Source organism: Colobus angolensis, unplaced genomic scaffold (assembly GCF_000951035.1).
Source record: "Colobus angolensis palliatus isolate OR3802 unplaced genomic scaffold, Cang.pa_1.0 Scaffold48, whole genome shotgun sequence".
NCBI lineage: Eukaryota > Metazoa > Chordata > Mammalia > Primates > Cercopithecidae > Colobus > Colobus angolensis.
Genome location: NW_012118265.1, coordinates 8,017,642 through 8,038,527, shown reverse-complemented (window position 1 = coordinate 8,038,527; position 20,886 = coordinate 8,017,642). Strand labels below are relative to the sequence as shown.

General features: G+C 35.6%; 1 protein-coding gene across 1 annotated transcript in view; it reads left to right on the top strand.

The window, feature by feature from the left end:
* The window catches only part of GPR149 (G protein-coupled receptor 149), a 94,833-nt gene that overhangs the window by 7,620 nt on the left and 66,327 nt on the right, over positions 1–20,886 (top strand). The window contains exon 3 of the mRNA XM_011958986.1: positions 469–917. Within this exon, the coding sequence (XP_011814376.1) occupies positions 469–917 (449 nt within the window). The remainder of the gene's footprint in view (positions 1–468; positions 918–20,886) is intronic.

The window sequence follows — 20,886 nt, the reverse complement described above, 5'->3', positions numbered from 1 at the left end:
TATTGGTGGTATTCTCAGCTGAATAATTCATGTAATATTAAGACTACTTAATAATTAATTTCTAGCAAAATAAAATGTATAAATAATATATCTTATCCCAAAATATAAGGAAATGTGCAAAATAATTGGTTAGTTAGACTAAGATAAGCTAAAACAATGTATTTGAGAATTTCCTAATGTATGGCTAAGTTTTTGTTATATAAGGCTTCTTTAGTGACCAAAAGGGTTTTTAAGATTGTATGTATTTCAAAGACCCTCATTGTGTAAATGAGAAAAATTAGGCACAGGGTAATAAGATAATTTTGTGAAGCATAATTTCTTTGCATAATTGACAAAAAGTAAATGCAGATAGTTTTAAAACTTAAAATAATCAAGTTGAATGCACTTTCTATTTTTATTTGTTATATATAGCCAATGTAGTTTATATCTACCTTACTAGCCATAAACTGTTGTTTTTATTTTACTCAGTCAAGAGAAAAGGCTTTGAATTCAATCTATCATTCCAAAAAAGTTATGGGATTTATAAAATAGCACATGAAGATTACTATGATGATGATGAAAATTCCATATTCTATCACAACCTGATGAACTATGAGTGTGAAACTACAAAAGACCCTCAGAGAGACAACCGTAACGTCTTCAATGCCATAAAAGTAGAAATCAGCACCACGCCCTCTCTGGACAGCTCCACACAAGGCGGCATCAACAAATGTACAAATACTGATATTACAGAAGCTAAACAGGATATCAACAACAAAAAGGGTGCGTTTTCTGACAAAACAGGAGAGAATATTCACTATGAAGAAACTACCTTTTCTGAAGGGCCAGAAAGAAGATTGTCTCATGAAGAGAGTCAGAAACCAGATATTTCAGACTGGGAGTGGTGTAGGAGTAAATCAGAAAGAACCCCTCGTCAGGTACAGTAAAGATTGTTCTTGCTGTTAAATTAAAGGTGATACTAAATGTGATAGCCATGAAAAACATTATCAGTTGTTTATTTTATTCAGTCTAGTCCAACACTAACTTCACTTGCCTCAATTAATTTCCATGATATTTAATTTTATTTCAAGATGTCTTTTGAAGGACTTTTTAATTCTTTTAATCAGTTTAAAATCTATACATTTTATAATAGGAAGAGTTAAACAGGCTCTTTAAGAAGAGTAGGGCATTCTTTTTTAACCTCAAGTAACCTGCATAAATTCAGATTAGATTCTCAGAACTCACGGTTCAAATTAATTTAGTTTGTAGATTTTATTTTTCCCTCCTCCATTCCAAAGGTATCTCTTAAGTCTCCAAGGGAAGTTTTTTTTTTTCCATGCAAAGGCAAATATTTATACAACTTGCAGTGAGAAGTGTTGTTCTGTTGAAAGTACATTAGGCAGCTTGCCTATCAGTCTTACTAGAACTAATCCCTCCAGTACCCAGCAGAAAAAAAATTATTCCAGAGTACATTCAGGTGAGCATTTGCAAGCCCTTATGAAAGTTCCATCTCCTTAAATATGGAAGAATGGTTTTATAGTATTTAATAAAGCTAAAAGAATTTGCATTTGAATTTCTCGTCCTTTCCTAGATTTCAGCCTTCCTAAAATGGGAGGGATCCTTCTTATTTATTGAAATGGCAGTGTGACATTGATATGAGATTTTTTCTTTCTCCAAGCTCTCATATGTGATAATTAAGTTGCCCCTGCTTTCCACACTATTGATTTCCTAGGAAAAAGGAGTCTTTTTTCTACATGAGTTAATGGAAATCAGAATCTACATGCACCTAATCTCTGGAATCAAAAGCATTATTTTAGAAATACACTGATAGTAATAATGTATTCATTGATCAAAAGTATGATCATATAACACGAACTATAAATATGAGCAGAATAATTTGAGATTTTCTTTATTCTCAGTAAGCAAAACTACTAGTCTCCTGATATCATTGTTTTTAAAGTGAGTTGAATAGTAAAAGAAGGTGTATAAAATATATTATAAGAAGAGATAGCCAGGCGCGGTGGCTCACGCCTGTAATCTCAGCACTTTGAAAGGTCAAGACAGGCGGATCACGAGGTCAGGAGATCGAGATCATCCCGGCTAACACGGTGAAACCCCGTCTCTACTAAAAATACAAAAAAATTAGCCAAGCATGGTGGTGGGCACCTGTAGTCCCAGCTACATGGGAGGCTGAGGCAGGAGAATGGCGGGAACCCGGGAGGCGGAGCTTGCAGTGAGCCGAGATCACGCCACTCACTCCAGCCTGGGTGACAGAGCCAGACTCCGTCTCAGAAAAAAAAAAGAAGAGATAATTGTGCATATTGTTTAGAGATTAGAAATCAAAGGAAAATATCACGAAATATTTGTCATAAATTAAATAATACAGTAAAAGGTGGAGGCCAAAGAACACAACACTCCATATGTTTAGAAAAAATGTGTTTTCCCAGCTAAGAGGGGAATTCTGACACTTTCATCATCAATTTGCTCCTGAATAATCTAAACCTCTTAGTCTTGCACTTAGAAATTGTTTTAAGTTATGTTCATAATGAAGCAAGTGTGTGTGTGTGTCCATCCCAATAACTTGTAACTACCTTCGGTGCTAGTCACCTATATCATCCTCGTGATTACCCCTGACGGATTACAGCTATCTTGAATCTTACTCATATTTTTGTTACATTCTTTTATCACAAATGTATACTTCTAACATAATACATTGTTTAGCTTTGCTAATTTTGAGCCTTCTAAAGATGGTATCATGCTGTATATAGTCTTCTGGGGCCTGCTTTTGTTCATTTAACATTACTGAGTAGCTCACTTTTCTTATTTATTTCATCAAAACAGTTGGAATTATTATCTAAAATACCACAACTAAATGCCTTCATTTAAAAGCCTTGGTTATAGTTTGGAAAGTAGAGTCAAATAACTATAACTAGAACATGAATAATTGTAACTAGAATGTGAAAGAATCAGACACTGTTTGCACATAAGAATGATGAAGAACAACTTACCCAGAATCTTCTTTAAATCAAAAATTAAAATGATTTATGTGAAGTATAAAACTTTGATCAATCCAGATATCTTTCAGCTATAAATATTGGCTTGTTAAATATAGATATTTAAACAACTGTAATGATCAAGTCTTTCAGGAAACTTCTCTGAAATGGTCACCATGAAAAATAATGATTAGAGGTAAGATGGATAATACAATATTCTGGAAAGGTAAAACTTTTTATTTCCAGGGACTAATTAAAATTAAATAAAATACTATCATAAATTTTAAAACAACAGGAAGAAATCCTAAACCGCAGATTGACGTTTTTTGTATAACCTTCCCTTAGTAAAAGTACCTGTGGTCTTTAAGGTTAGCCTCAAATATAAATACAAAATTTTAAATTAAAAAAGTGTTACAAAATTATACGAAACATTTTAAAGCACAAAGTTTAAAATGTTCACATTGTAATTTAAAATGTTAGCAAAAAACGCATTTAGGACTGAAAACCTTATGAGAACTTTTCCTAAGACCAAAACAGCTTTTAATTCTTACCCTTTTCTTCAGCAGCAAATATTACGTGGAAGTGAATGATGACTTAGAAAGAACTTTCATTTTTATCTTTTTCTTCCCAGTGCCATTTGTTGCTCTCAGCTATGTTAACATATGTATCTTATATAGTGATGCATTAAACTGTGTGGTAGACACTGCAGTTACTCTATAAAAACACTACTTCTTTTGATTGTTTTATGGTTGTACTTTCAAACATTTAGGCTCAATTTATCAATTTGTGTCTAATGGTACTACATTTAATAGTATGTGTTCTCGGGATCTTTTAAAAAAGCAGATTTGATTTTAAACATATTTAGTGAGCTCTCCTTTATTTGTACAATATGCTTTTTTTAATTTTTTATTGAAGTTTATGTTAACAATTCTCAGTATATTTTCTTGGAAGTCCTGGTAGGAGTCAGACTATCATCACATCAAGGTTAAGGTGTAGAAATGATGGTAATAGAATGGCCTCAGTAGATTTAAATGTCATCCAATAAAATTTACAAGAATTGGAGGTATTCATAAGACTGAAATTCAATTTTAACCTGGTCACATAATTGCTTCTTTTTGAACACCTAATAAGTAGAAATCTAAGCAGTTTACCATTTTGAAAGTTCAGAAGGAATAGTCAGAAGTGTCAGAGATTTTTAGTTAGAAAGTCTTAATGCGATAGCCACTGGTATGACTCTTTCTGAAATGAAATGATAATTTTCTAGAACCCCAAATTTTGTCATCTATGAATAAAGAAAATTAGACTTATAAAATAATCAACTGGCCTGTGGGTGATCACTCTATTTTCTCTTTTAATACTAAGTTCATAAAATTACCTGGATTCCATTTTCTTTCCTTTTAATGTTCTGTTTTAGAGTTCCAGAAACTCACTCATTTACTTTTGTGAATCAAAAACATAGATATACTGAAACTTTTAATCTCTTTACAATCCTATCATTATAGGATCTGTAAGGTACAAGGTCCTCCATTTTGCCAGTAGAATGTTTTAAAAACAGATTCTGAAACGTTCCCTCTCAAGTGAAAGACAAACCAGGGGGAGGTAATTGTGTTTAAATTTGCTACATAATCACTTAGCTTAAGGGATAAATAAGGCCAACAAGGACTAATTTTAATGTCGCCTGAGAATCAAGGAAATTTTATTTTCATTTTAAGGAAAATGTTTTAGCTGTCTAAAAACAGTTTTCTAAAGTTATGTTGTATCAGTTGTTAATAGAGTTTAGCAGCAGTATTGGTTTCTATAGTATTTTTAAAATATTATTGTTTATTAGGGCCGGGCGCGGTGGCTCAAGCCTGTAATCCCAGCACTTTGGGAGGCCGAGACGGGCGGATCACGAGGTCAGGAGATCCAGACCATCCTGGCTAACATGGTGAAACCCCGTCTCTACTAATAAATACAAAAAAGCTAGCCAGGTGAGGTGGCGGGCGCCTGTAGTCCCAGCTACTTGGGAGGCTGAGGCAGGAGAATGGCGTAAACTCGGGAGGCGGAGCTTGCAGTGAGCTGAGATCTGGCCACTGCACTCCAGCCTGGGCGACAGAGCGAGACTCCGTCTCAAAAAAAAATATATATATATATATATTATTGTTTATTTAAGTAATTTTCATAGGAAACTACAGAATCTAAAAGCTAGCTAGACTATTTTGAGTTATTTAGATCAGAGCCTCTCAGGCTTTAATGTGCATACTAGTCAAATGGGTATCTTATTAAAATGTGGATTTTGATTGATTAGGTATGAGATGGGATCCAAGATTCTCCATTCCTAATAAGCTTCCAGATGATTTCTGTGCAAAACCAAGGTCCCACCTCAGACCTACAGAATCAAAATCCCGCAGTAGGCTAATATACACATTAAAAATTTAAAAGCACTGCTTTAGATTCTAATTGCTAGAGAATGGGCATGAGTTTGAAGTGCAGGGCAAAACTAATTCTTTCTGTTTAAGATATGACCCATTAAGTATAAAGCTGGAAGAAAATACTCAATACACATATCTCTTACCTTTTCCTAAAAACTGTGCATCTTTTCTTTTCACTTTAAAAAACAAACTATTTTAAAAATGAGGACAGCATATTGCTGTTTTCTGTGACACTACTAGCTTAGAATGAAGATGCCTAAACTTGTCTCTGAGTAATTTCTGACATTTTAACTGAAATGACCATACTAGAAAAAATTCACTTAAAACCTATTTATAGCCTCCACCTGGTCATCTTAACAAAATGATCATCTGGAATATACTTTAATTTTGACTACATTCATTTGTTTGAAGTGCTTAGTTTATTACTCGCTGTTCAGAAACTTGAAAATTTGCTACACTGCCTAGTTTTTATAAAAGTATAAACTTTATTGTTTTTATAATTATTAAACTAACTTATAATTATTGTAGAAAATCCAGAAATTGCCGATAAGCAAAGAAAAAAACTCATTTCCACCTACCCAGAGTTAACCACTGTTTACATTTTGTTGTATAAAATATCACACTCTTTTCTATGCATATATTTTTACTTTTGACAAAAACAAACAAACAAACAAAAACAGTCCTGCTGTATGTACTGCATGCGCTCTGCTTTTCTCCATTTAACAGCATAACTTTAACCTCAATTTAATTGTTTCATCCCTTTGTGTCATCATCTGGGAACCTAAGGGAATTTTATTCTAAACTACTTCAGTTATTTCATAGTACATTTTGTGATCCTCACAGCATGCATCATTTTGCCACAATGAGTAAAAATAGCTCTAACTGCTCACGTTCTACAAATTCAAGGGAATTAGCATTGGATCAAAGCTTGCATTGAATCATATAATTTACCTGTTAGCTAAGAATTCTGTTAACATTCTCATAAAAATCTCCTGGCTTATGAAACCTAAAAGATTGTGTACTGAAATGACCCAGCTGTGGCTTAAATCTCTTCTTGGTTACTCTCTACTTGAACTCAAGTAACTAGGAACTCACTATATTTTTAAAACTTTTTATTGTGAGCTAATACATGACCTACAAAACAGTTGCAAAAAATAGTACAGAGTTTCAATATATCTTAATTCAGTTCCCACTGACGTAAACATGTTACGCTGTACACTGCAATTATCAAGAAATTAATAACTAACCTCTAAGTTTTATTTCAGTTTTACCAATTGTCCTCTTTCTGGTTCTGGATCTAATCCCTGATGATATATTGTACTTGTTTTTACGACTCCTTACCTCCAATTTGTAACAGCTTCTCACTCTTTCTTCATCTTGCATGATGTTTACTCTTTTGAAGACTACTAGTCAATTTCGTTTTTGTTTTTGGAATACGCTTCATTAGTAATTGTCTTATTTTTCAGCTGATAGAATTAAAGACAAGAATATCACCAAAGTGATGTTTGTCTTTTCTAGTTCGTCATATCAAAAGGTACATGATGTTGATACAGCTTATGATGGTGATGTTCCCTTCATAAAATTGGTGTCTGCCAGATTTCTCCATGTAAAGCTTCTATTTCTCCCCCTTGTGATTTTTAAGTGTCTTGTGGAGAGATGTTTTGAGGTTATGCAGATATTATGCTTCATATCACCATTTGCCCACTAACTTTAGCATGCACTGATGAATCTTACCTGCAACAGTTATTACGTAATGGTAATTTTCTATTTCTACCATTATTCTTTTTGTTTCATTCTTTGCATATTACGAATAAGGAGGTGGTAAACATTTTTATACATGATTCCTGATGCACATAAACACATTTAAAAATTTTTCTTATTTCAATAGTGTTTTGTTTTTTGGTTTTTGTTTTTTTTTTGTTTTTTTTTTTGATATCGAGTCTCTGTCACCCAGGCTGGAGTGCAGTGGCGCCATCTCGGCTCACTGCAAGCCCCACCTCCCGGGTTCACACCATTCTCCTGCCTCAGCCTCCCGTGTAGCTGGGACTACAGGTGCCTGCCACCATGGTCGGCTAATTTTTTTTGTATTTTTAGTAGAGACGGGGTTTCACCGCGTTAGCCAGGATGATCTCGATCTCCTGACCTTATGATCCGCCTGTCTTGACCTCTCAAAGTGCTGAGATTACAGGCGTAAGCCACTGCGCCCAGCCTATTTCAATAGGTTTTTAGAGAACCTGTGGTGTTTGGTTACGAAAGTTCTTTAGTAGTGATTTCTGAGATTGCGGTGCACCCATCACCCGAGTAGTGTACACTGTACCCAATGTGTAGTCTTTTATCCCTAGCTAACCCCACCCTTTCTCCTGAGTCTCCAAAGTCCAATGTATCATTCTTACACTTTTGCATCCTCATGGCTTAACTCACACATATGAAAGAGAATATATGATGTTTGATTTTTGATTCCTGAGTTGCTTCACTTAGAATAATAGTCTCTAATTCTATGCAGGTTGCTGTGAATGCCAATATTTTGTTCCTTTTTATGGCTGAGTAGTATTCCATGTATATACACACCACAATTTCTTTATCAACTCGTTGATTGATAGGGTTTTGGGCTGGTTCCATATTTTTGTGATTACAAATTCTGCTGTGATAAACATGCATGTGTAGATATGTTTTTCATATAATGACTTCTTTTCCTCTGGGTAGATACCTACTAGTGGGATTGCTGGATCAAATGGTATATCACCTTTAGTTCTTCAAGGAATTTCCACACTGTTTTCTACAGTGGTTGTACTAGTTTACATTACCACCAACAGTGTAAAAGTGTTCCCGTTTTACCACATCCCTGCCAACATCTATTATTTTTTTATTTTATAATTATGGCCATTCTTGCAAATGTGAGGTGGTATCACATTGTGATTTTGATTTGCATTTCCCTGATCATTAGTGATGTTGAGCATTTTTCTGTGTGCTTCTGGCCATTTGTATATCTTCTTTTGAGAATTGTCTATTCATATCCTTTGCCCACTTTTTGGTGGGATTGTTTATTCCTCGATGACCTATTTGAGTTCTTTGTAGATTCTAGATATCACTCTTTTGTCAGATGTATAGACTGTGAGGATTTTTTTCTCATGCTATGGCTTGTCTGTTAAATCTGCTGATTATTGCTTTCACTGTGCAGAAGCTTTTTAGTTTACTGAAATCCCATCTGTTTATCTTCATTTTTGTTGCATTTGCTTTTATGTTCTTGGTCATTAAGACTTTAACTAAGCCAATATCTAGAAGGGTTTTGCCAATTTTATCCTATAGGATGTTTATGACTTCAGGTCTTAGATTTAAGTTGTGATCCATCTTGAGTTGATTTTTGCATAAGGTGAAAGATGAGGATCCAGTTTCTTTCTTTTACATGTGACTTGACAATCAGCCCAGCACCATTTGTTGAATAGGATGTCCTTTCCCCCACTTTATGTTTTTGTTTGCTTTGTCAAAGATGAGTTAACTGTAAGTATTTGGTTTTATTTCTGGATTCTCTATTCTGTTCCATTGGTCTCTGTGTCTGTTTTTATGCCAGTACCATAATATTTTGGTGACCATGGCCTTGTATTATAGTTTGAATTTGGGAAATGTGACTCCTCCAGATTTGTTCTTTTTGCTTAGTCTTGCTTTGGCTATGTGGGCTCTTTTTTGGTTCCACATGAATTTTAGGACTGTTTTTTCTAGTTCTGTGAAGGAATGATGGTGGTATTTTGATGGGAATTGCGTTGAATTTGTAGATTTCCTTTGGCAATAAGGTCATTTTCACAAAATTGATTATACCCATACATGAGCATGGGATGTGTTTCCATTTGTTTGTGTCATCTATGATCTCTTTCAGCAGTATTTGGTAGTTTTCCTTGTCTTTCACCTCCAAGTATTTTATTGTTTTTGCAGCTGTTGTGAAAGGGGTTGAATTATTGGTTGGATTCTCAATTTGGTTGCTGTTGATGTGTAGCAGATCTACTGATTTGTGTACATTAATTTGTATCCTGAAACTTTGTGCATTTATTTACCAGTTCTAGGAGCTTTTTGGATGAGTCGTTAGGGTTTTCCAGGATCATCGCAAACAGCAACAATTTGACTTCCTCTGTGCCAATTTGCCCTTTATTCCTTTCTCTTGTCTGATTGCTTGGCTAAGACTTCTATGTTGAATAGAAGTGATGAAAGAGGGTATCCTTGTCTTGTTCCACGTCTCAGGGCATATGTTTTCTACTTTTCCCTGTTCAGTATAATGTTGGCTGTGGGTTTGTCATAGATGGCTTTTATTACCTTAAGATATGTCCCTTCTATGCTGATTTTGCTGAGGGTTTTAATCATAAAGAGATACTGGGTTTTGTCAAATGCTTTTTCTGCATCTATTGAGATGATTATGTGATTTTTGTTTTTAATTCGGTTTGTGTGGTGTATTACATTTATGGACTTACATATGTAAAACCATTCCTGCATCCCTGGTATGAAACCCACTTGATCATGGTGGATTCTCTTTTTGACATGCTGTTGGATTCAGTTAGCTAGTGCTTTGTTGAGGATTTTTGCATCTGTGTTCATCAGGAATACTGGCCCATAGTTTTCTTTAGTTGTTATGTCCTTCCCTGGTGTTGATATTAGAGTGATACTGGCTTTGTAGAATGATTTTGGAAGAATTCTCTCTTTCTCTATCTTTTGGAATAGTGTCAATAGGATTGGTACCAATTTTTCTTTGGATGTCTGATAGAATTGAGCTGTGAATTCATCTGGTCCTGGACTTTTTTTGGTTGGCAAATTTTTTATTACATTTTAATCTTGCTGCTTGTTATTGGTCTGTTTAAAGATTCTATATCTTCCTGGTTTAATCTAGAAGAGTTGTATAGTTCTGGGAATTTATTCATCTCCTCCAGGTTATCTAGTTTATGTGCATAAAGGCATTCATATTAGCCTTGAATAATCTTCTGTATGTGTGTGGTATCAGCTGTAATATTTCCCATTTCATTTGCAATTGAGCTTAATTGGATTTTCTCTCTTCTTTTCTTGATTAATCTCGCTAATGGTCTAGAGATTTTATTTATCTTTTCAAAGAACCACCTTTTTGTTTAATTTATCTTTTGTATTTTTGTTTGTTTGTTTGTTTCAATTTCATTTAGTTCTGCTCTAATATTTGTTATTTCTTTCTTTCTGCTGGGGTTGGGATTGAATTGTTCTTGTTTCACCAGTTCCATGTCTATTTGTGTTCTTTCAGAATTTTTGGTGTAGGTATTTAATAGTATAAACTTTGCTCTCAGCACCACTTTTGCTGTATCCCAGAGGTTTTGATAAGTTTTGTCACTATTAATATTCAGTTCAAAGAATTTTTAAATTTCTATCTTGATTTCATTTTTGATCCAATAGTCATTCGGGAGCAGGTTATTTAATTTCCATGTATTTGCCTGCTTTTCATGCTTCTTTTTGGAGTTGATTTCCAATTTTATTCCACTGTGGTCTGAGAGAATACTTAATATAATTTCGATTTTCTTAAATTTACTGAGACTTGTTTTGTGGCCTATCATATGGTCTATCTTGGAGAATGTTCCATGTGCTGATGAATAGAATGTATATTCTATTGGGTAGAATGTTCTGTAAATACCTGTTAAGTCCATTTGTTCTAGGATACAGTTTAAGTTCATTGTTTCTTTGTTGACTTTGCATCTTGATGACCTGTCTAGTGCTGTCTTTGGAGTATTAAAGTCCCCCACTGTTATTGTGCTGCCATCTGTCTCATTTCTTAGGTCTAGTGGTAATAGTTTTATAAATTTGGGAACTCCAGTGTTAGATGCATGCATATTTAGAATTGTGATATTTTCCTGTTACGCTAGTTCTTTTTTCATTGCACAATGTCCCTCTTTGTCTTTTTAAACTGCTGTTGCTTTACAGTTTGCTTGTCTGATGTAAGAATAGCTACTCTTGCTCACTTTTGGTGTCCACGTGAATCCTTATGTGTTAGGTCAGTCTCTTGAACGTGGCAGAAACTTGGTTAGTGAACTCTTATCCACTCTGCCAATCTGTATCTTGTAAGTAAAGCATTTAGACCATTTACATTCAATGTTAATATTGAGATGTGAGAAACTATTCTATCCTTCATGGTATTTGTTGCCTGAATACCTTGGTTTTTTTTCATTGTGTTATTGTTATACAGGTCCTATGAGATTTATGCTTTTAGGAGGTCCTGTTTTGGTGTATTTTGATGATACGTTTCAATAGTTAGAGCTCATTTTAGCAGTTCTTGTAGTGCTGGCTTGGTAGTGGCAAATTCTCTCAGCATTTGTTTTTCTGAAAAGGACTGTGTCTTTCCTTCATTTATGAAGCTTAATTTCAATGGATACAAAATTCCTGGATGATGATTATTTTGTTTAAGGGGGCTAAAAGTAGGACCCCAATCCCTTCTAGGGTGTAGGATTTCTGCTGAGAAATCTGCTGTTAATCTGATAGGTTTTCCTTTGTAGGTTACCTGATGCTTTTGCCTCACTGTTCTTAAGATTATTTCCTTTGTCTTGACTTTTGGTAACCTGATGACTATGTTCCTAGGAGATGATCTTTTCGCAGTGAATTTCCCAGGTGTTCTTTGAGTTTCTTGTATTTGGATGTTTAGATGTCTAGCAACACCGGGGAGGTTATCCTGGATTATTCCCTCAAATATGTTTTTCAAACTTTCAGATTTCTCTTTTTCCTCAGGAATACAATTTGTTCTTAGGTTTGGATGTTTAACATAGTCCCAAACTTCTCGTAGGCTTTGTACATTTTTAAAAATTCTTTTTTCTTTGTCTTTGATGGATTTGGTTAATTGAAAAGTCTGTCTTTGAGCTCTGAAGTTTTTTCTTCTGCTTGTTCAATTCTATTGCTGAAACTTTCCAGTGCATTTTGCATTTCTCTGAGTGTGTACTTGATTTCCAGAAGTTGTGATTGTTTTTTCTTTATGCTTTCTATTTCACTGAAGAATTTTCCTTTCATATCCTGTATCATGTTTTTAATTTCTTGAAGTTGGACTTCACCTTTCTCTGGTGCCTCCTTGATTAGCTTATTAATCAACCTTCTGGATTATTTTTCTGGAAATTCAGATATTTCATCTTGGTTTGGATCCACTGCTGGTGAGCTGGTATGATCTTTTCCGGGTGTTAAAGAAACTTGTTCTGTCATATTACCAGAATTGTTTTTCTGGTTCCTTCTCATTTGGGCAGACTATGTCAGAGGGAAGATCTGGAATTCAAGCACTGCTGTTCAGGTTCTTTTGTCCTATGGGGTGATTCCTTGATATGGTGTTCTCCTTCTTTCCCTAGGAATGGGGCTTCCAGAGAGCCAAACTGTAGTGATTGTTTTTGCTCTTCTGGGTCTCGTCACCCAGCAGAGCTACTGGACTCCAGTCTGGTACTGGGGAGTATCTGCAAAGAATCCTGTGATGTGATCATCTTCAGATCTTGCAGACATGGATACCAGCACCTCCTCCGGTGGAAGTAGCAGGGGTGTGAAGTGGACTCTGTGAGGGTCTTTGGTTGTGTTTTTGTTTAGTGTGCTGGTTTTGTGTTTGTTGACCTTCAGCCAGGAAGTGACACTTTCAAGAGTGCATCAGCTGCAGTCCTATAGGGAGGATGCAAACTTGCCCTAGGGACACCTGGTTAAGTATTCAGGCCTCTCAGGTGGTGGGCGTGGCTATAGCGCTCCCAAGAGATTATTGTTTTTGCCTTGACTACCAAGGCAGGTAAAGAAAGACCACTAGGTGGTAGCAGGGATAGGCATGTCTGAGCTTAGCCTCTCCTTAGGCAGGGCTTGCTGCAGCTGCTGTGGGGGATGGGGGTGTGGTTCCCTGTCCAGTGGAGTTATATTCCCAAGGAGAGGATTATGGCTACCAACGCTGAGTCACACAGGTCACCAGGGAAGTGGGGGAAAGCCACCAGCCACAGGTCTCACTCCACTCCCAAATGCAGCCCACAGTCCTAGAGGTCAGTCTCACTCCCACTATGTCCCCCTAACAGCCTGGCATCTAATTTCCAGGCAGCCAGTGACCAGGCTGAGAACTTGCCTCAGACCACCAGCCTCCCTGATAAGAATGCAAGCTGACTCACAGGTTTTTGGAGTCCTAGGGAGCCTGCAGCGGTGATCCAGTTCCTTCAAAGGATGTGTGAATTTTTTTGGCTTTCTTGGTATGTTCCTGCAGTAGTTCTCGGAACAAAAGGTCATGATGTGAGTCTCCACATGCTGCTCTGTCCATCTGAGTGGGAGCTGCAAGCTAGTCCTGCCTCCTATCTGCCATCTTCACAAGGTCTTCTACCATTCTTTCTATATTTAGTATGGGAATTCTACTCTAAGGAAAAGCTATCTCTTCTCCTTCATTTACCTATTTATTTATTTATTTATGTCAGTATGGACTCATAGATGTTTATTTTAACTTATAGATCATAAACTGTACTATCATTTATTTTGTTACCCCCAAATATCCTATATTTGGCCATTGGGGGCTCTTTCATGTTGGTATCTCTATCTATCCAACGTGCCACAATCATTTTTTAGCATTTTCTGACTTTCCGACAGCACGACATATTCCAGCATCATTGTGTATTTTCCTTAACCTTGCCTCAGAATCAACAATTTTTCCAAGGAACCCTGATTCCTTTAACTGGAAAACAGTATTGAGAAGCCAAAATCTGGGTGCTAGATATGCTTATTGCCACTGAGGTGTCTTGCTTCTAGCCCCTATCCTACAGAGCTGGGAAATATGTGTGTGTGTGTGTGTGTGTGTGTGTGTACATGTGAAATAAATACACATGACCATATATATACACATGCTGATGTGTTTATATTTCTACATTAATTACTCTATATTAGTAATTTTAAAACGAGTTTATACTGATACCTCCAATTCCAATCAACTACTACAGAGTTCTTTCAAGTCTTTCTTTTTTCTTATATACTTCCTTTCCTGACAGTGAAAAAACAGGCTCTTATTCACAAATATGTTTACTTTTTTGCCCAGTTCTGATATACACATAAAGAAATTTAGAATTGCTAACCCACACCCCTGTAGGAAAAAAATATTAAGAATATAATAATTATAAATGGTTTTTACCTTTAGCTTACAGGTTACAGTCAAAACATTATCTTTCAAAGTTACTTAGATCAGTTCTTTGCTTTTCCATTTTTCCATTCCCTTCATTTTATGTTACATTTTTCATGATTTATATTTAACTATTGAAGCATGATTAGGTTTTCAAACATCAGAACGATATAAAACATGATGTAGTTCGGCTGTGTCTCCACCCAAATCTCATTTTGAATTGTAGCTCCCATAATTCACACACATTATGGGAGGAACCCAGTGGGAGATCATTGAATCATGGGGACTGGTTTCCTCCGTACTCTTCCCGTGGTAGTGAATAAGTCTCATAAGATTTGATGGTTTCATAAGGGGAAAATCCTTTCACTTGGTTTTCATTCTCTCTTGCCTGCCACCATCTAAAACATTCTTTTCCCTGTCTGCCATGATTGTGAGGCCTTCCCAGTCATGTGGAACTGTGAATCCATAAAACTTTGTTTTCTTTATAAATTACCCAGTCTCAGGTATGTCTTTATCAGCAACATGAGAATGGACTAATACAAAAGGCATATACGCTTCATTCAGTTTTCTTCCCTGATTTTATTTTTCTCATTCTTTCCACCTTGTTCCTACATACCCTCTATAAGTAACCAATCATATAGTTTATGGTTTAACATTCCTGCATTTCTTTTTGCACAACTGGGTAGATACATGTTTATCTTCTTATATCCTCTCTTCTCTTACATATAGATACGCTTCATGCTTTACTTTTTTCCTTAACAATAAATACTAGACATCACTACATATTAGTTCATAGACATCTTCCTCATGGCTGTGTAATAACCCAGTGTGAATATACCATAGTAAATTTAACTACTCTAGCTTGTTTCCAATATTTTGCAGTAAAATCAGTACTGCAATGAGTAACTAACCTTGTATGTATGTATTTGTACATTGTTGGAGGTATAGTTTCAGGATAAATTCTTAGAATTAGAGTTTCTTGGTCAAATGATAAATGTAGTTTTGTTAGGAATTGCCAAATATCCCTCTAGAAGGATTATACCAGTTTCTACTCCTATCAGCAATGTATGGAGGAGGATCATTTTTCCCACCACTTCAGTGACAGTGTATATTATCATACTTTTAAACTTTTTCCAGCGTGATAGGAGAGAAATGATATCTCAGAGTTTTTTAAATTATAATTATCTAATTGTGAGTAAGCTTGAATAGTTTTTATATATTTAAGGGACTTCTATCTTTTTCTCTATTATAAATTGTTATTATTTTTTTCTGACTTTTATACAGATTTCTTTTTCTTCATCTTCTAATTTTTAAGAATTCTTTACATATTAGAAATATTAGTTCTTCATCCATTATATACTATGTTACAAATATTTTTCATCATTTATCAGATGCCTTTTGATTTTTGTTTATGGTATTTTTTACCATGCACAATTTTGTGTTTGTTTATAAAAAAAATTATCAATCTTTTTATTAATTGCATTTGAATTTTTTTAGTAACAGTTAGAACTACAGTTTAAAATGGAATTTACCCATGCTTGTTTCTAAGTACTTGTATGGCTTAATTATTTCTATTTTGATCCCAGGTCCATTTGTATTTTATTTTTGTGGTAGATATAAGATATGGGTATAATTATATGTTTTCTCCAAATGGTTGCTTACAATTATTAAAAAGTATTATTTATTTAAAGATCAGTCATTACCCACAAAGAGTTATCATCTTTATCTTACGCATTTCTATATCTACTTGGACTTTCCACTGTTTTTTTTTTTTTTTTTTTTGAGATGGAGTCTTTCTCTGTCACCCAAACTGGAGTGCAATGGTGCAGTCTCAGTTTACTGCAGCCTCCACCTCCTGGGTTCAGGTGATTTTCCTGCTTCAGCCTCCTGAGTAGCTGGGACTATGGTGCGAACCACCATGCCCAGCTAATTTTTTGTGTTTTTAGTAGAGACAGGGTTTCACCATGTTAGCCAGACCTCAATCTCCTGACCTCATGATCCACCCACCTTGGCCTTCCAAAGTGCAGGGATTACCAGTGTGAGCCACCGCACCTGGCCATATTCAATCTTTTTTGTCTTCAGTATAAACGAGGCTTTCTCTGTCATTGTACCCTCTCATTGGCTATTGTTTGTGTGTGTATTGAAGGTATTGATTTATGCCTGTAAATTTTATATCTGCCACATTACTGAATTCTTTTATTGTTTAAATTTATTTTATCATTATCAAAAATTTCTAGGCATAATATGATATCATCTGCAAATAGAAATTGCTTTACTGCTTCTTTATTAATTTATGCCACTGTTTAATTTCCCTTGTCTGATTATATTGGCTAACACGCCTAAAACATTGTTGAATAGCAGAGGAGGTGGTAACAATTCTTGCCTTTTTCCTGATAGTGGAAAGGTTTCTGATGTTTTCCTATTAAGAAAGATGACAACTCTCACTACTTTGTGAGGCAGCTAATTTAAATTTCTGCTGCTGCTGCTGTTGCTGATGGTGATAGCTAGCATTTACTGAACACTTGCTATGTTTCACATGAGGTTCTAAGTACTTTACACAAAAATTACTCACTTAGTAGTCACAGCAACACTATGTGGTTGGTACCATTACTCAGTTTTACAGATGAAAAAACTGAAGCACAGAGAAGTTAAACCTAAGGTCTATCAGAGCCTGTGAACCAACTTAGGTTATTTGACTCCAGAGACAGTCCATATGTTCACTACCATACACTGTTTCAGAGAGATAATTTTGATAGTTAGCAATCCTTCCTTACACTAAGTTTAAATCTATTCCCCTCACAGAGGCAAATTAATATCACCTAGGGGATCTTTAAATATGTCACAATGTCACCCACAGAAGCTATGATTTAATTGGTCTGGAGTGAGATTTGGGTATTATTCTCTAAAACTCTGTGTGTGGATATTTGAAAAATAGACAACACAGAGCTTATATTTAGAGTCTATAACTTACAAAGAACACCAATAGCACAAGAAAACACCAGGCAACCCAATAGTATGTGAGCAAAAGATTTAAACTGATACTTCATGTAAAAGGAAATTCAAATAATCATGGCTGTGTGTAAAGGTATACCACGTCATTAATAATCAAGATATCTCAATTAAAGTAACAGTGAGTGACCACCGCACACTCACACAAATAACTCTGATTAAGCAGTCTGAAAATTTCAAGAGTTAATGAGAATATGGAAAAATGTAAACATATATAAACTGTTGGTAGGACAAATTGTTAAAACCACTTTGTAAAACAGGTTAGCAATATTTCCAAAAGTTCAATATGTCCATGCCTTATGCTTCAGCAATGACACTCTTAGTTACACATCCTAGAATTGCACTGTCCGATACACTAACCACTAGTCACATGTGGTTGTTTACATCTAAATAAATTAAACATTTTTTAAATTTAAAACTTAATTCCTCAGGTGCACTCACCAAAGCTCAAGTACTCAGTAATGAGATGTGGCTGGTGACTACTGTACTGAACAGCACCCAAATGGAACATGACCATCTTGCAGTTCTATTGGATAGTGCCCCCGAAATCATATTTACATGCTGGCAGCCCTGTTTTTTTCATAGAGTTAGCATTTAGGAATAGACCAAAAGTCCATCAACATTAGAATACATTGTTGAATTATTTTACAATAGAATATCACATGCAGAATTGTATTTTTTATGAAGCCAGTGAAGCTAAAACTTTGGGCAACTTGCTTGTGCTGATCTCTTCCAAGGCTAGGAGGATCCCTATCAATGTGTTCATGGGGAAATATGTTTTCATAAGGTTAACAAAAAGAAGATTTCTGTCCTTTTTTAAAGAACAAAGCTAGGTAAGCTTTCAAGTCCCTTGAAATCTGGTTCTACCTCTATCTAAAAAAGAACAAAACAAACTAAAGCTAACAAAACATGAATGAGTTTTGAAAATATGATGACAGCAATGTAGCATAAAAAGAGCTGACACCCTCAAGCCCTTTTTGCCCATGCTACTGCCTAGCATAAAGTGTCCCATGTTGTACATTTGTCATCTGTTGTTTGGACCCAGTTATGTCTTATCTCTGTTAAATTTCATCCTGCTTCCTTTAGTTTACTCTCCTGTAATTTCAATAGCCTTTTCGATGCTGTAAAAAATACTTTCAGATGCTGATCCTAAGATCCGGCTTCTATACTGTGATTCCAAAATTTGTGTCACCAAAGCTATGCTTCATGTTTCTATCCAAACAGTTGATTGCAGATCAAGACAGGGCCAAAGACAGAAGCCCTGCTGTACACCACTAGAAACAAGTCCTCTCAATCAGTTTGATTTATTTAAAAACACTGTTAATATTGGCTGGGCATGGTGGCTCACGCCTGTAATCTCAGCACTTTGGGGGGCCGAGGCAGGCAGATCACAAGTTCAGGAGATCGAGACCATCCTGGCTAACAATATGAAACTCTGTCTCTACTAAAAACACAGAAATGGGCTGAGCATGGTGGCACATGAATCCTAGCTACTTGTGAGGCTGAGGCAGGAGAATGGCATGAACCCGGGAGGTGGAGTTTACAGTGAGCCAAGATGGTGCCACTGGACTCCAGCCTGGGCAACAGAGCGAGACTCCATCAAAAAAAAAAAATCACGGTTAATATTGTGGGTTCCAATAGTTATAATTTCCTAGTTGCCCTTGCAGTCAATATATTTTTCCTCCCTCCTGTTCACAAGGATACCATTAGGAAATTACAAAATGCTATAATGGAATACTAACATAAAATTTTCAAAGGCATTTTTTTCATCTGCCATTAGTTTATTCAGTAAATATTTTTCATAGAAGCTCTGTGGATATAAAGATATAAGCCTCCTGCTTTCAAGCTCCTCACAGGCATGTATGTGAAGAAGATTTTCAAACAATTAGCGGCACTTCAGTGAGAAAAAAGGTGTACAGGATACAGACAATGCACTTTACAGACCACAGAAGGTGGAGTGGTAAGTCCAGCAACATTGAGGAAGAAAGGAATTGATACACAAAGATTTAGTTGTCGAGAACTCATACTGTGTTTTGGTCTTACAGCTTTTTTTTTCTTGGCTTTCAAACTCTGTCCTTTCATCTTAGAAAGATGGATCTTAGAAACTTTCATGGATCTTAGAAACTTTCTAGGAATTGATGTAAATATCACTTGTCTACTTTGTTGAATTCACTGCTTCTTATTTATTTATTTATTTGAGACAGGGTCTCACTCTGCCATCTACGCTGGAATGCAGTGGTATGATCATAACTCGCCACAGCCTCCAACTCCTGGGTTCAAAAGATACCCTGCCTTTGCCTCCTAGGTATTGAGATTACAGGTGTCAGCCATGGTGCCTGGCCTGCTTCCCATTTTAAAAATTGAAAATATTTGCACAGTTTTAGTGTTCCCATTTGCTTTAAGGACATCAGCAACAACCATATTCATATAGAAACTTTTCACGCTAACTTTGAGTATAATTATTTTCAGAGAGAAATAATTCTACAGTATGCTTCATACTGTATGAAGCTACATAATGCTACAGAAATGCTTCTACAGTAGCAAGGATCTCTCATTATTTTTATTTTAAATTTGTCTTTCTTAATGTTCACAAATACTTTCTTAGTGCTTTAAGATTCATTTATAAAGGATACAGAAACAAATTAGGAGCTGAGGATATCAGCTTCTTCTTTGCCATCCCTTAACTTGATGGCATTAGCTGCAAGAAGTAGGACTATTCCTTTTTTTGACCTTTTGGTTTAAACACAGGTTTCCAAAGACCTACTTTGTTGTTTTAGTATTTTTGCAAGCCACAGGTAATTATGTTTATTTAGACTTCTTAACATCAACCTTCCCATCTTTTGCAATGAGTAATTTACTGTATAAGTCTCCCTCAGGCCTGACCTGATCTGCATTAATTTTAAAGATGAAATTTTCCTTTATCCTTTAACTGGATCCCTTATGATTATACAGCCAAAATTGCAGTCTTGACACTTATATGTGGGATTTTCTTTCCTGTTTTCTCCCCAAATTTGCCTTCTGAAAGTTTAAATATATCTAGCCAACTAAGTTCAGCATTTTTCTTCTGGATATCACATACTCTAGGAATTAATAGTTGTTTTTCTCCTTAGGTGTCCAACTCTTCTACTTTCACTAATTATTTCTCTCTTATTGATAAGAATTATATTCTAAGAAACTGTTCCTTCTTGCTTCCTGTACTCTCTGTGAGATGAAACTGTTAGCAAGGCAAGGCAAAAATATGCCATCTGATTTGCTTTATAGTTTAATAGATCTCAGCAGAATCATTTGAAAACATTGCCTTGCTACTGGGCAAACACAGATTCGATTCTCTCTACCTTCATAAATAATCTCTGTTCAAGAGCCACCTTTTCTACACCTTAAGCTGTGATTTAGAAATCTTTAT